The sequence below is a fragment of the Scardinius erythrophthalmus genome (assembly GCF_964197995.2).
Source record: "Scardinius erythrophthalmus genome assembly, chromosome: 15".
NCBI lineage: Eukaryota > Metazoa > Chordata > Actinopteri > Cypriniformes > Leuciscidae > Scardinius > Scardinius erythrophthalmus.
The window spans coordinates 35496322-35512393 of record NC_138235.1 but is presented as its reverse complement, the minus strand read 5'-3'; the positions used below and the strand labels follow the sequence as shown (position 1 = coordinate 35512393).

The 16072-nt window shown below is 38.3% G+C and overlaps 1 protein-coding gene across 1 annotated transcript; it reads left to right on the top strand.

Annotated features, from left to right (window-relative positions):
• Positions 1 to 2829: 2829 nt before the first annotated feature.
• Positions 2830 to 15232, top strand: LOC308703226 (cytochrome P450 2B4-like; the record flags this gene model as incomplete). Its single annotated transcript, XM_081386547.1, has 9 exons — positions 2830 to 3024; positions 3162 to 3315; positions 4428 to 4580; positions 7693 to 7853; positions 10830 to 11003; positions 11088 to 11229; positions 12357 to 12544; positions 13993 to 14134; positions 14766 to 15232. 9 exons carry the CDS (start codon positions 2830 to 2832, stop codon positions 14954 to 14956), a joined length of 1500 nt encoding a protein of 499 aa, XP_081242673.1. The 3' UTR covers positions 14957 to 15232.
• Between the last annotated feature and the right edge of the window lie 840 nt (positions 15233 to 16072).

Here is a 16072-nt window from a genome sequence, read left to right as displayed (position 1 = left end):
ATCATTTAAATGTAATGATATTCAGAACAGAACAAGAATGAAAAAATAACTAAAGCCAAAATGAAATGCTTTATACGCGAAAGTGAAAGTAAGCGGCGTTAGGCTCACATAACTCTCTAATTAGAATCAAAATGTTTCAACATTTGCGATGTATTTGGATGCTAAACTATTCTTTATCATAGGCTTTGAACTTCACTCACGTTCCAATATCGACGGAAAAAATCATCCTCTTCACACGCATAAAATGGTACAAATTGTAGCCTAGTACTGAGAAACAGAGCAGTGGAATTTTTATATGTATGATTGACTATTTTATTATTATATTTTATCATGGCTATAATGAACAGGCTGCAATGCTGGAATATGGTGTGTGTGTCGGCGGGCGCGATCGAACAGTGGAAACATGACAACATCTCCGTCATTTCGTTCAGGGCATCTACGAAAATTATTTATTTATAAATTATAATTAAACTTGTTTAAATGTACAGTTTGGTGTTGTTTTGTTTTTAAAAGACATCCTAATACAATAAATGCATTCATCTCTCAATTGGAGATTTATCATTAAAGATATAGAGTTTTGAATAGCGATCAAAATGACCGCTTGCGGCAGTTCTAGTAGTTATGGATTTCTGGCACTTCTAGTGCTGAGTGAGCTGGAAAATCAAACTTTTCCCGAACCCGAACGAGGAGGGCCACAACATCATGAGCACCAACAAAACTTCAAAACTTCGAGGAGGGCCACAACTTCATGAGCACCAACAAAACTTAGCAAACATTGTTCTTGCTCCGGCTTTAACTTCTGTATATTCGGCAGTTTTGCAACAACGGACCGAATAGCTTTTCTCCGCTGCCATTACTCCAACTCAAACTGACGCACTACATCAACGTCATCGTTCTCAGCCACTCCCTCTGTTCGCTGATTGGTCCTACAAAAAATTGGTTTCTGGAAACCTAAGAATATACAGCAGTCCCAGACGTAGTACTGAAGGAAAATGAAATTGAGCGGAAGTACGTAGGAGGGCGGAGCCAGGCTAGCATAGTTCTGCAAAAACTCAGAGACTTGCGTTATGCACCTTTAATTGTATAACGTTGGTATTTACGTTTTCATTTCTACAAGCTTGAATTGAGTACTAATATAAAATGTACTTTTCTTTTCTTGCCCGAGCTAACTTTTTCATGTAGAAATTACATTTGTTTTTTCTGTAGTATTTAGTTCACAACAGAATAATTTTTATCAGTATAAGCATTATCATGTCTTACTTGCTCACAGCAGCGTGTCCTGAATGTATTTGCAGTAGCGAGTCCCACACTTGCTTTGCAACAATAGCAACAACAGCAGCAGCGTAGCAAATCAATTCCACCAAGACCAAACAAACATATCAACAATGTCATATCCACTCAGAGTTGCCATGACAGAGAAGCCTTTTATTCATCAGGTAAAAATGTATCATGCCTATGGCGAGCACGAAGCAGGTGGCATGATTACTAATGAGCGACATCTGCGCGACGCACCAGTCTCATATCTCTCACAGAGGAGCGGAAGCATAAAAGGAGGAGACAACAGTGAAGGACGAGAGAGGCCAGGCCTGGATTTATGTTGTGTTTTATTTTGTTACTGTATATGTGACAGCAGTCGTCCATGAGGGGCTGCTGTCTTTACTTTCATTTTGTATTTGTTTATTTATTTTGTTATTAAAGTCTTTAAATGTTCGGCAGTTCCCATCTCCTTCTTCCCTGCCTCCTCCTTCCCGCAATAACGAACTGTGTTACAATGCCATTTACATAATTAAATAGAAAGATGCCATTTCAGAAATAATAAAATACATAACATCAATTGCTCATTGACAGATCTAGAGACACACAGCAGGGTGTGAGTTTCCTTAGCGTGTGGTTTTCTGGTTACAGGATCCCAATGACTCCCTTAAAAATCCAGACCAGAACAAAAGAGCTGTAAATATTTAGAAATAGTTTGGAATGTTGTTGAGCCTATTCATGTGCCCCAAAGGTTTTCACCTGGTTTTGGGCTTGAGGATCAAAGGTTATCAGAGATCTTGAAGAGACACCGCCACAACAGGAGAACAGAAGTCTCTTAAGTTTTATCATGATGCTGTGAAATTTTACTAATCACACCCAGACAAATGAAATGGTACCAAACATGAAAGGGAAAAACCAATGGATGCTCAAGATACATTATATGCGAGGAGAGGAGTATGAGCAAGGCAGTGACTGTGCTCTTTCTTTGACATCTTCTCTCCAAATAAGTGGGGGTTTTATTACATGCTGGAAATCAGTCTTTTTACTAGTGGCTGTTTTAAGATCTCTCTGTTGCATTTTACTGTTCTCAATAGAGTTCAAATGAGTTGCACATTTTACCCGATAGGAATAGCAGTATGCCATTCATGCAGAATTAGAAAAATAAGGCTTGAGTCACAGTCATATTGGCAGATAATTGATCCGTGCAGTCCGTACAGCTTATAAAAGCCCAGAACGTGCAATGTATACAATTAATTAGCCTGATTCTACGTTTCGATGTGGGCGGTACCGGGAAGCAAGAAAAAGTTGAGTGTACGCTACAGATTCAAATATACAAGTGCCGGTACTACGTACTGGTGTTGGTGTTATATAATAATTTCTGTTAATTATTATATGCTTGATAAATTGGTAAAACAGCTGCATTCATCATTTTTGCTGATTGACACATGGATTAACACAGCTGAAAGGGTTAACAGCATGTCAATCTCTCCCACTGTCTCCTCCCTCTTCTGCTTTGCTTTTATAAAGCTCACTGGTAGTCTGCTGCTTTTGAGTTTGTCTTTGGAATCTTTCATCATGTGGGCGACTCTCGTGAAGTTAGACCTGGCCTTTCTAGGCCTGACTCTGTTTCTGGGCTTGATCTTTCTGGTTCTGTTCGAGATCATCAGGATTAATTCCTACAGAGGTCGAACTCCTCCTGGTCCCAGACCTCTACCTTTTGTGGGATCATTACCACATTATATAAAGGAGCCAATGGAGTTCATAAGATCAGTGAGTTTTTGCTGTTTTCTTGGTATGGGCTCATCATTGAACTCTGACCTATTTTGAAATTAGATGTTTAGTTTACAAAACATATGTTCAGAAACATTTTCTTAGTTTAAATGCACTTGTGAATGTTCTCCGAGTAGATGCCTCAGTATGGAGAAATGTCCACTGTGTATCTTGGGAGGAAGCCGATAATAATCCTCAACACAGTCCAGGTCACGAAGGAAGCCCTGGTTCAGGAAGCTTTTTCTGGAAGACCGGCTATGCCTCTTATTGAATGGACAACTAATGGACTTGGTGAGTAAAATGATATTATGATGCTTGAAATTTGGATTTTGTACTATTTCATTCTAAACTTTAGAGTCACTCTTAAAGAGTTAGTTCACCCAAATATTAAAATGCTGTCATTATTTACTCACCCTCGAGTCATTCCATACCTGTAAGACGTTCCATCATCTTTGGAACATCTTTTTGATGAAATCTGAGAGCTTTCTGTCCCTCTGTTGACAGTCTACGCAACTACCACGTTGACGCTTCAGACAGTTCATAAAGAGATCGTAAGACTAATGAATTGAGCTGTTTCGTCCAAATTTTCTGAAGAGACTTCGCTTTATATGATGAACAGATTGAATTTAGGCTTTTATTCACATATGAACATTCATCAACGCACACATCAGTTCTGATAAACGTAAGCTTAAGCATGTTCGCTTGATGTATGAGAACAATGAGTTTTCTTCTCGTTACGCAGCACGTTTGAGCTTCTGCAAGAATCAATGAGGTTTGTTCTCGCACGTCAAGTTTGTGTTTATGTTCGCTGATCAGTATTTAAAAGTGAATCAAAGCCTAAATTCAATCTGTTCATCATATAAAGCGTCTCTTCAGAAATTTTGGACTAAATCACTCAATTCATATGGATTAGTTTTACGATCTCTTTATGAACTTTTTGAAGCATCAAAGTGGTAGTTGTGTAGCTGTCAATGAAGGGACAGAAAGCTCTCAGATTTCATCAAAAAGACCTTCATTTGTGCTTAAAGATGAATGAAAGTCTTGCGGGTTTGGAACGACATGAGGGTGATTAATGTCAGAATTACATTTTACATTTTTTGGGTGAACTACATATCAAAGGTCCCAAAAGAGTGTTTTCACAGTGATGCTGTAGATAGAAGAACCATTTTGGGGATCCTTTTGAAAATTTGAAAATATTTTGCCACTACATAGAATCTTTTGTGCAATAAAAAAGTTCTATAGACATTAAAGATTCTTCATGGAATCATAGATGCCAATGAAGAACCTTTATTTTTAATCGTGTGTGGTCGATCTCGAGTCACTTTGCTTCAAAAATGTGTAGGCTATAAATTTAGCAATAGATCAGATCTGAGATTAGAACGTTGGTTCTCTCTTTTTCTCAGGTATAATAATGGTCACGTTTGGTCACTCCTGGAGGCAGCAGAGAAGGTTTGCTCTGCACACGCTCAGGAATTTTGGCCTGGGGAAGAAATCAGTGGAAGATCTGGTGATAGAGGAAAGCCACTATCTGATTTCTGAATTTCTTAAAGCAGAAGGTATGAAATGTTCATCCTTTATTAGAACTCTCAAACTAGCTTATCTGTGTCAAACAGCACCCAAAGGACTCTTTCTTAAACATTGTGTATATGTGAAATGGCATGGCATGATTATATAAAGTTACCATTATATTTTATTATTAGAAGTTAAATTGGTCCGCTCATTTCTATGGTAATGGTCATGACCTTTGGTTAGATATAGCTTGTGTGTACATATCCAGATGGGGACTAAATAGCATACTTTTAGAAATAAGCATGGTGCGGCATCTAAAGGTATCAGTCAATTGCCTCTGTCTAATGACCAACACTGACGAGTTTGTGATTGAGATCCATATACCTGGCCGGTGAGAGACTCAAAATGTTATTGGAATCTGAATGAACGAGTGTAATTTCCATAAAAAGTTAGAATAATCAAGTGTCTAGATTAATTATTATAGAAATGATAAATAAACAATTGACATTCTAACCTAAATTTAAAGTCGCGTGAACCGGAAGTTGCAAACGACTTTTCTCCAGTGTTGTGATGTCTTTCCCAGTGAAAAGGAAAACTGAACAGAGGGCAGGGTTTTACTTTAGCGCTCCTCCTCTCCATCTCTCGCTCATCTCGGACTAACGGTTTGAGGGGAGTGGTTAAGCGTTTCCCAACCCAAGCCGTCAAACCTACATCATCAGAGAAGGAACGCCATTCCAGACCGGAAGTAACTTTTCAGACTTTGATTAAAGATTACGACGGCAAACAATTTTTTTCTGTGTATCAACTTGCACAGATTCATTTTTCACCACAAGACTAGTAATATGCGCTAACAAAGTAAATATGGTCAATTTTGATTTCAGTTGGACTTTAAGGTCATGTAGCAAATTAGCTCTAAAGAAATATTAATAATCAGTCATAACTTGTTATAATTGATTATGAATATTTGGATCAGTTAATAGAATGAACTTAATGTAGTCAAATTAATATTATAATCAATCCACCTGTTCGTCCCGTGAACACTCAGTGTTAATTGTTTATTAATTCTAAGAAATATTCAATTCCGGGGAAGGGAAATGTCTTTCTTACTGTAAGAGCCTGTAGTCAAAATCTAAATCGTAAAATAAACTTTGCTGCAAGCAGGGAATCAGAACCAAATACGTATTGTGCACAGGTTTTATTAACTAAATCACAAACATAACTAAACTAAACACACATACATGCATGCATAGGTAAAATGGTGAGTGATAGAATGATACCGGAAGCAGGAAATGGAACAATGGAAAAGATCCATTTATCTAAAGAACCATCAGCTTATCATTTTAAGAGCATCTCATTAAATGTAAACTTGCATGGCCTTTGCAGTGAAACATTTCGTGAAGTTCCCGAAGAAGGATTTTTATGGTCCCATGAGTCTCAATCGATTTCTTCTGCGTTGGCTAAAGAGTTGGTGATAAACTTGCGTGGTTCATTTGACTCTTTTCCCATAGCTGGGAGTGCAGATTGTGGCCTGCCGGCCCTGGGCCGGAGAGGACACGCAGAGCAAACTGGACTCAGGAGAAGGAAGTCGGAAGTCGGAAGAGTTGATGGTTGGAGTTGCGATGGACTTCTTCTGCATTGAATGAAGACATTGTGCCACACTCCTGATGTAGTCCTTTGATTCTGTTCTGATTGAGAGAGTCCTCTCTCTCCTGAGTGAGCACATGGCTAGTTGTGGGCCAAGGTCCGCTGCCCTGGAGCCTAGTGTGGCCACGCAGGACAGCTATGCGAATGTACCGAGAAGGCCAAGAGAGGGAAGGGCTTGTGTAGAGGCCATTTAAAGTCTGAGAAAGGTCCCACCACTCAGGGTTGGCTCGACCAATAAGAAAGGGGGAATTTCCAAGCGGAAAATTCCTCTGTTGAGAGGATTTATGGCTCTGTCTCAAGTGTGGTAAGGCATAGGCCTTGCTGTTTGTGTCCATTTATACTCAGATCGATATAACAAACACACACTGCATTCTATGAGAAGGTGATATACACTAAAGTGTGAGTCATTAAATGAGGATTAATTAGATAGGAGACACGATACAGGTGGGGCAACATTGACCATTGGTTCTATCATATAATACATACTATCAAAGACATAATAGTATCAAAAGACACTACACAAGACAGTAAATCATTCACACAGTGTTCTGGGGTGCATGTTCATTTACAGATCAGTTCGTCCATAAATTAAAGGAGAACTTGGTAACTTTTTTAACTTAATAAAACTGTCTATAAATCATTTGGATGGTTAAACAGCCTGTTCTGGTGATATTGGTGACTTTCCCCGCTCCCCCCAGCGTTCCCAGGCGGAAAACCAACCTTGCAACTTGGGCACTACCGTCCCGGCAAGACAGAAATTGGAAGTCTCGTGAGAAGCGAGAACGAGAACGAGCGCGAGCGCGAAACACAAATTGCTTTACGGCAATTCGACATAAACACACACGCATGTATGATGTACCAGATTACCCACCTCGGTAGACATAGCTCCACACGATACAGTTGGCTTGCTCCGATCAAAACAAACGCACATGAGCAGCGGTAGAGAGGGGGAGGAGGCTGCCGCAAGTGAGTTTTTTACGACCGTGTTGTGAAATATACGCCCCACCACAGCTGTAGGGGGAGCTCAGGGAAAATCAGCGAAGAAGTGACTAGAGTTCGCTAGAGTTGCCGAGTTCTCCTTTAATTCAGGAAAGTCTGTTTTAAGGGCTGTGGGTATTTCCTATAGCCTCTGCTTTTTCCACGTGACCACATTTTTAACAGCAATAAAAATCTGATCATAGTCATGGTAACCAAGACCCTTCTTGCCCTTGTTGGGGGGATGGGACCATAGATCCCAGGGTGAGTTTTAAAGATTATTTGTTAAATATAACAAATAATTGTGTCTGATTAGTCTCGGTCGTGATCAAATGGTGTTAGATAAAAGTTTAATTGGAATTAAATTAGTTTGCCACACTAAAAGACAGAATGCCAGGAAACCTTCAACTGCTCTATTGGAAACCACCGCTGGGCCGATTTGGCGAGCCTTACAATTTAAATTCAAGTTTCTATTTAAAATGGATTGGATATAAAAGCACTGGCCTTTTTCCACTCATACTGATGCATGTTTCTTTGTAGGCAAGTCAATGAACCCCCTACATGCATTACAGAATGCAGCTTCCAACATTATCTGTTCCATCGTGTTTGGAGATCGCTTCGATTATGATGACAAATGCTTCTCATACCTTCTGAAACTTCTGAATGATAACTTAATGCTCGCAGGGTCAGCTGCAGGACAGGTATGATCACATTCTTAATTTTTGACTGAATTAAAAAAAGAAAAAAGATTTACACTGCTGATCAATAATCATCACTGGCTTTCTTTTTATTATGTCTGCATTATCCTCATCCATGTACATCCAAGTACTCAATCTCCCTCAGAAACTATTTTATTATTATTTTTATTTGATTAATTTACTGATTATTGGCTATGGCCACCCTTTGAGTAAATAATAATAATGGCAGAATTTAAACAGTAGTGCATCCATATTGTCACAATCCCCAGTCACCAGAACTACCTCAGAACTACATTTCCCAGCATCCCTTCTGGTCCACATCTGCACTCAGTCAGCCATCATCACACCTGCCACTGATAATCATTCATCACCCATGCATAATATAAGCAGTCACTCTTTAGATCACCTTTGTCTGGTCTCATCGTTCAACACTAAACACTTACCTGACTAACCACCTTTCTTGACCTGTCCAGTCTTCAGTCTTCTGTGAAAGGAAACTTACCTTTTCAATCCTGTCTCGAACTGTCCAATTTTCTTCAGTCTTCATCCATCTTCTGGTATCATTTCGTCTTCAGGTTTTCCTCTAATTCTTCATCACCGCCTGCAACAGATAATAACTGTCACTTTCCTGATAGTATCACTATATTAATCTGCAATCCAGGTACTCACCTGCTCAATTCCCTTATGTCAATCAATAAACTCTGTTTGGAAGTTACCTGTGTTTGCCATCTTCTGTTCCCGTGACAGCAGACCAGACCAGGGCTGTGTTCCAGTCCACTTTTAGACACGCACTTGCGAACTTCCCTAAGCACTTCCCCCTCGGCGGAATCCCTGCCGCCATTTTGAAGTGCGTTCCACTTCGTGAAGTGGAGGAGGAAAGTTTATATGGACAGACCCTCGTTCCCTCGATTTTGACCGAGGGAGCGAGTCTACTTCATATGTACAACTTCAGGCACTATATGTCCCACAATGCAGTACGATTGTGACGTCCCCACAGATCTCATCTAATCACCACCACAACAAACAACTCTAAATTAATAAATCAAAACTGATTCCAAGTGATCAAGGGCTTAGGACGTTCCATTTCAGCCCATTGCAGTTTCAGTGCATTGCAGTGCCAGTAGTGGGCACTCGTGCAAAGTAAGCAATGACGTACATCCGAGTGTACGAGACGGAGGGAAGTTAGCGAGTGAAGGGCATGACAGTTTTGGACTGGAACGCAGCACTGACCTTAACCAACATCAACCATGGACATCATATCTTTTGACCCAAAGAATCATCTACTCTCCATTTCACAAGATGGTCATCCAATCGAAGATTATGTTGAGGATTTTCTTAATCTTTCCAAACTGGTTCCATGGAATGCTGGAACCTTGTAGACAATATTCTGGGGTGGATTAGAGGAGCACCTTTATCAACAGATTCTGACGTCAGCTACTATCTGTTCCCTGGAGCGCAAATTATTTTTGATTTATTATTGAGCTTGATTATGCACTGTTGCAAAGTGGTTCGTCCTTCACTGTGGGAGAGGTTAACGTCTTCCATGTGGGTCAAACCAACGCCAGCTTCCCTCCTCACGACTATGCAATGTCAGCTTTCAATACCATCATGGCAAGTGCTCCAGTTTTTCTTCGGGCAAAGAAAGCTGTCTCAAACAGTGCGGACCTGATGGAAAAGCTAGCGCTACCAATTATCATGGCCATCAAGACAGCTCTTAAGAAGATTTCAATCTTCGGTCCTCATGTCAAGATACTGCTCCAGTGAGTCATCTTCCCCAAGTCCAGGGTTTAATTCCTGAGTGAAATTCCTCAGTCTGTTCCAGTAAGAGAAATGTCCATTCCTACCCTGAGACTCAGTCTAGAGTCCACTCCAGTCACTGTGAACCAGCAAGTTCAGGATTTAACTACAGCATGCTTCTGTTTAACCCTCCTCACTTAGGATGACTGTCCTTTTGAAGCCCACACTGCAAACTTTTCCCTGCACCGCAGATACCTTCCTGGCACCCTAAGCTACTGGCGCCTCCATGGCTCCGTCCATGGCTTGCCAGTACCACACTCAAGGCTTCCCATCCTGCCGGCACCAGGGCGCCCTCCTTCCCTCCCTCCTTGGCTGGATTCTATTGGCGTGTGTTCAAACCTTCTGGAAAGGGAGCGGTTTTGTCATAATCCTCAGTCACCACAGAACTACATTTCCTAGCATCCTTCTGGTCCACACCTGCACTCAGTCAGCTATCATCACACCTGGCACTGAAAATCACTTATTGCCCATGCACCATATAAGCAGTCACTCTTCAGATCACCTTTGTCTGGTCTTGTTGTTCAGCACTTAACACTTACCCTACTTACCCACCTGTCTCGGACCGTCCAGTCTTCGTCAGTCGTCTGTGAAAGTAAAACTTACCTGTGCGATCCTGTCTTGAACTGTCCAGTGTTCGTCCAGTGTTCACTGGCATCTTCTGGGATCATCTCGTCTTCCGGTTTTCCTCTAATTCTTAATCACCGCCTGCAAAGATAAGAACTGTCACTTTCCTACCAGTATCACCATATTAACTCTGTTTGAAAGTTACCTGTGTTTGCCATCTTCTGTTCTGTGACACACATATTTAACTTTCAGGTGACAAATCATGTGACCTGCACTGTCTGCATTCCCATTGCTATATTGCATGACATCGGGCATTTTTATAAAGTTGGGATAAGCATTTTCAATTGTTTTATTTGACTTCTATCAACATTTAGTTATACTCCACCTTAAAATATTTTATATTGATGACTTTTACAAACAAGTAATTGAAGTGATGGATGAACTTCCATATGTTCCTCAACTTTTAACTAAGTTAAAATATTTACTTAATATTGAAATATTTACCTGATAATATGAATATTAATTTTGTATGGCGTGAATAAAATGCACTGAAAAGAAGTCTCAAATGTGAAAAATATTTGAAACATAAGGCACCCATCATCTTTTTGTCTTTCTTAGTTCTTCAACTTAGTGCCCTTTATCAAGCATTTCCCTGGGCCACACCAGAGGGTCAAGCAGAATGCCAGTGAGTTAGATGGTTTCATCCGTAAACAAATTAAAGAACACAAAGAAACTCTGGTTCCAGACAGCCCGCGAGACTTCATTGATGCCTACCTGCTGGAGATCGAGAAAGTGAGAGGGTTCCCACATGCATATATGTAAAACTAGACCTTTTTTTAGTTGTAGTAAACTGAAAATTTGTTTCACCTGGAGCAGCAAAAGTCCAACGATGATTCCACGTTTCATGAGGAGAATCTGGTTATTTCAGCAGCTGATTTGTTCCAGGCTGGAACAAACACCACATCAACCACCATCAGATGGGGGCTCATCTTCTTGATCCGAAACCGAGATGTACAAGGTACTAGAGCTAAACATTAATTAAATAATATTCATTAATTGAATAATGTAATAATTGAATAATAATATTCAAAATTGAATTGAATGGCAATTGCGAGTTTTCATCTCATTATTCGTTTTTTTTTTCGTTTTTTTCTGAAAGTGTGAGAAACTTTCCCTTGCAAGAAAATTTTCAGAATTGTGAGATTATACGTCGAAATTACCATTTATATTTTGGAAACAAGCTTTTTTTGTGTGTGAAAGCAAGATTCCATTGTGGTCATTTATATATCTGCCTTGTTGTCCACATTGATGCACAATTACACATGCAGACAGATTGCCACTTATTGCAGACCAATCACAGCGCTTGCGGTCCGTGTAGAATTGTTTAGCTAGGAGCAGGAGAAACTTTTGCTAAGTATTCTGATTAATTATTTTGTCATTTTTGCCTCCATGTCCCCCAGATTGCCTGTGAGCTTCTCCTCCTGTCCATATGGTAATCTCTCTACTGTGCGACAGAGTTGCGTGGTTATGACGCAATCGTTAGCCTATTTTTACAAAAACTGCTTCTACGGGGCCATAACGTAAGATACAAGGTAATGGAGCCTTTGATACATTTCCGTGTTTCTTTAGAAATAAATAATGGACAAATGGAGTCTTTAAACGCCTCAGATATAAAGTTATTCGCTGTCAAAGTGACGCCAAAATGAATGGGAGTCAATGGAATGCTAACAGCAGGTGATGGTCTGCTAATCAATGGTGGCCCCCGGAGAAGCTTCAGTTTTTTTCTGAAAGATTACCCCCTTGGTATTGACACGTTGTTACATTTTTGTAGAGGTGCACGTCAGGCTACGTCATAGGCTACATGTGCTATACACAGCCTACGATGTACGTTCGACGCAGAAATTTAAATCAGCCTTACACGAAATTCCCGATTGCAACGATTCCTTTCAGAATCAGTTATTCACAAAATTATACAGAGCAACGGACCACGTCTTTTCTGCAGTTAATTCAGAACCATTTAGTGTACTAATGAAAACATTTTGGAGCGCTGCTTGCTGGAAGGTTGTTTAGTAATTCCAGAAGGTGCTCTAACTCTAACTAACCTTTAAGAACCATGAAATGCAATTTCCCTTTTAACTCACACAGAGCGATGTCATGAGGAGATTGTTCGGGTGTTGGGTTACGACCGCTTTCCCAGCATGGATGACCGTGGCAAACTACCGTACACCTACGCCACTGTTCACGAGATTCAGCGCTTTGCCAACCTTGTACCATTTGGAGTGATTCATGAAACGATTCGTCCAACAAAACTACGAGGATACGACATTCCTCAGGTAATGAATGGAGCCTGGATGAATGTATGAGTGAAGTTATCTAAGTAATTACGCACTGAAAACATAGACATCCTGGCTTTTCCTTGGCAATATGTTTAAATCTAACCATCTGAATTATTTGTTGACAAGGCTTTAGGGATTTTCACAGCCTTTTCATACAGTTAACCTCGCAATAAAGATGCTACCTGAGTCATATGAAGAGCTTAGCCAAAGAGATTACATTTTTATATTTTGTATTCCCTCACACATCACATCTGATATATATATATATATATGCGCATCTGTATACCTTTTTGTGTCAATTTCTGGATTAAATATTGAAAAATGTATCAGAAGTTAACAATAGGCTTAATACACAATGGACCACTATGCTTTTTTGACAAATTACATTGCAGTAAGCAAGTAGTTGCGTTGTCATGAAACCTGTCAGAAATTGTCCAAGTTACATTAAATCCAAAATTAAAAAAATATATATTTTGTTTAAATAAAATATATTAAGGACCATTAAGATTTGTTTTTCATGCATTTGCATTATGACATTATTTTATTGACAATTAAGCATATTGGTATTAAAAATAAGCTAAATATATTTTTTCCTTTTCTATTTTTTTGCTTTTTTTTGAAATTTGCCCAGTTTATCATTTTGAAAAAGTATGATCATTTTGAAATTTAAATGATCCTTTAAATGGATTGTTTTATTGTTTCCCAATCATAAATAACAAACATTCTTGCCGCAATCAATATTCATGCTTTTTTTGTTTCACTAGTAATTTAAACTGTAAGTATAAAGAAACTAGACTAGATATTATATTAATATTATATAAAGTTGTGTACTGTACTTTTCTGTCGTGGAAATTCTCTATACGAATACAACCTACAAATCTGACTTCACTGACAATTAAAAAAAAAAACTTCCAGATGTTAATATAATAAAATAAAATAAAATAATATACTACAGTTTCTCATGGTAATTCCCTTCCCAAATACTTGTAATACAATCCAATACTTAGTTAAGTAAAAATCAATGCCACTCAAGTCTTCACTCTGATTTGTTCTGGTGATTGGTTTGTAATGATCATAAGCTAATCATCTGACTGTTAGTTCTACTGTGTTAAGCACTTTTCGGAAAGTCTAGATTATTTGACCATGTGATGTGTACATGGTCTTTGACCTGAGCTTCCTTCGTCTGCACTTTTCTGCACATTTCATGTTAAAATACCCTTTTGACCAGTTCTGAGGCCATTACATAAAACATTTCCATCACATGTCCAATCAATTAAATGAATCTTATATAAATATGTATGTAATATTATCTATATAATGTAAGGGCAATAAGCCAGTGTAAATTATGACTGATTACATGAAACATGGGACAATATAGGAGGTTAATATTGCCTCCAGGTTTTGTGAAATGCGTTATTTAACTCTGCTGAACTTTCCTCATACAGGGAACTATGATCCTAACAAACTTAGCAGCAATTTTCAGCAATAAGGAGCACTGGAAGCATCCTAACTCCTTTAACCCGGAGAATTTCCTGGATGAGAACGGACTCTTCAGCAAGCCGGAGTGTTTCATCCCGTTCTCACTGGGTGAGTCAGACATTTCTGATATTATTAAACACAAAGGTTACTGGACTAAAATTACACGCAAATAAATATTTAGGCCTAAATATAAGATTTATGTATTTTTTGCATATAAAATGTACATCCATTTTGGATTACACAGTTTTAGCATAAGCAAAATAATGTGATGCATATTTATCAGTCATACAGTACATGAATGAAACAGGGAAGATTTCTGTAATAATACTTACTGATAAACTGAATGCTTTAAATTCACAATAACCAGGTTTATATATTTATCAATTAATCCAATTTGTTTGAGTCTCACACAGCTGAAAATTGCTTGTTCCACAGCTAGTCATATGCATGTTCATACTTTATAACTAAATAAATGTAATTAGTTTCTCAATGATTTATGCTGTTTTAAAATGATTTAAATTGAATCAATTACATGCAATTAGTTAATAATAAACGATGCTATGATTTTCTGAGTGTGGAAATCTTTAATTTATGTATGACTGACAAATATGCATCACATTCATTTTACTAGTTTGTTTAGTCAAATCTCTGTAATCTAAATGGATGGAAATTTTATTTGCAACTCAAATACATAAATCTTAAATTTAGGCCTAAATATTTGTGTGTGCTGGTTTATCAGGTCCGAGGGTCTGTCTCGGCGAGACCCTGGCGAGGACGGAGCTCTTCCTGTACATCACGTCTCTCCTACAGCGGATTCATTTCTCCTGGCCACCAGATCCACAGCCTCGGGACATAGATGAGATCATGGGTGTTTTCCACCTTCCTCAGACCTTCAACATCATCTGCTGCAGCAGAGATACTGAAGAGTGACCGTCAGTAACCTGAAATGTATCAGACTGACATCATCATGTAATCATACATGAAATATTCCATAAAAAAAAAAACAAGAATGGTCAATTTTAATGTCATGGTGGCAAAAATTTGTAACATTTATTTAAGCACAGCTATAAAATTTTTTTTTTTTTTACATTTTTATTATTTTATTATGGATGCATGCATTTTATTTTATAATGAAATGTATACACATGTAGCTTTACAAGATTTGTATAGTGAAATGCTTTTACTACAAATAAAAAAATACACCTCAGTGAGAGAATGAAGCATTCCTTTCAAATCTAAAGTAAGTACAAGTTATGTCTTTGTGTTTAAAGTGGTCGAACTGGTTGATTTACTAGATCATGTGACATGATTCTCCAAACAATATGGTCGTTCTCCACAGTCTGAACAGATGTTAAATCATGTTATATCTGCAATCTTACATCAGAGTTTGATTTGTCTTATAATCATCAGGCCTTGTGGTACCTAATTAAAAAACTGAGTTTAAGTCTAAGATGCACTAATGGATGTGCAATGTTTAATTGTAAATTAGTAGCGAATGCGTCTTTGTTAAAAATCAATGTTCCAAATCAGAGCTTCAATGTTGGACTGATTTCACACATGCTTCACAACGTAATCACGCAGATTGTCAACCTACATCGTCAAACCACGTAGTGTCTCGTTCCCTCTTCAAGGAACCAAAGTTACAGTCGTAACTGAGTTACAGTCGTACACTGTTTAGTTAGTTACAGTTAGTTAGTTACATTAGTTACAGTCATAACTAATGTCATAAAAACAAGAAATTATATTTTGCTTAGAAAAAAAAAATATTTATATCTATCTGTCCATCAGTCGCAACATTTGTTTTCATGACATTTAAGCATATTAGTAATAAAAATAGGATTAATTTTCTTCATACAAAATATAGTTCCTTTTTTTTTTTGGATGAAACATGATGTCTTTTTATATGCGGTTTACTCGGCTTTCATTTAAAAGCCCTTTTTACAGGGTCAAAATATATATTTTCCAGAGTGGTTATTAAGAATGACTGTAATGCTGTAGTATGTGCATAGATTTAAGAAAAGGTTAAAGAGGTTTATAGTTCCTTCA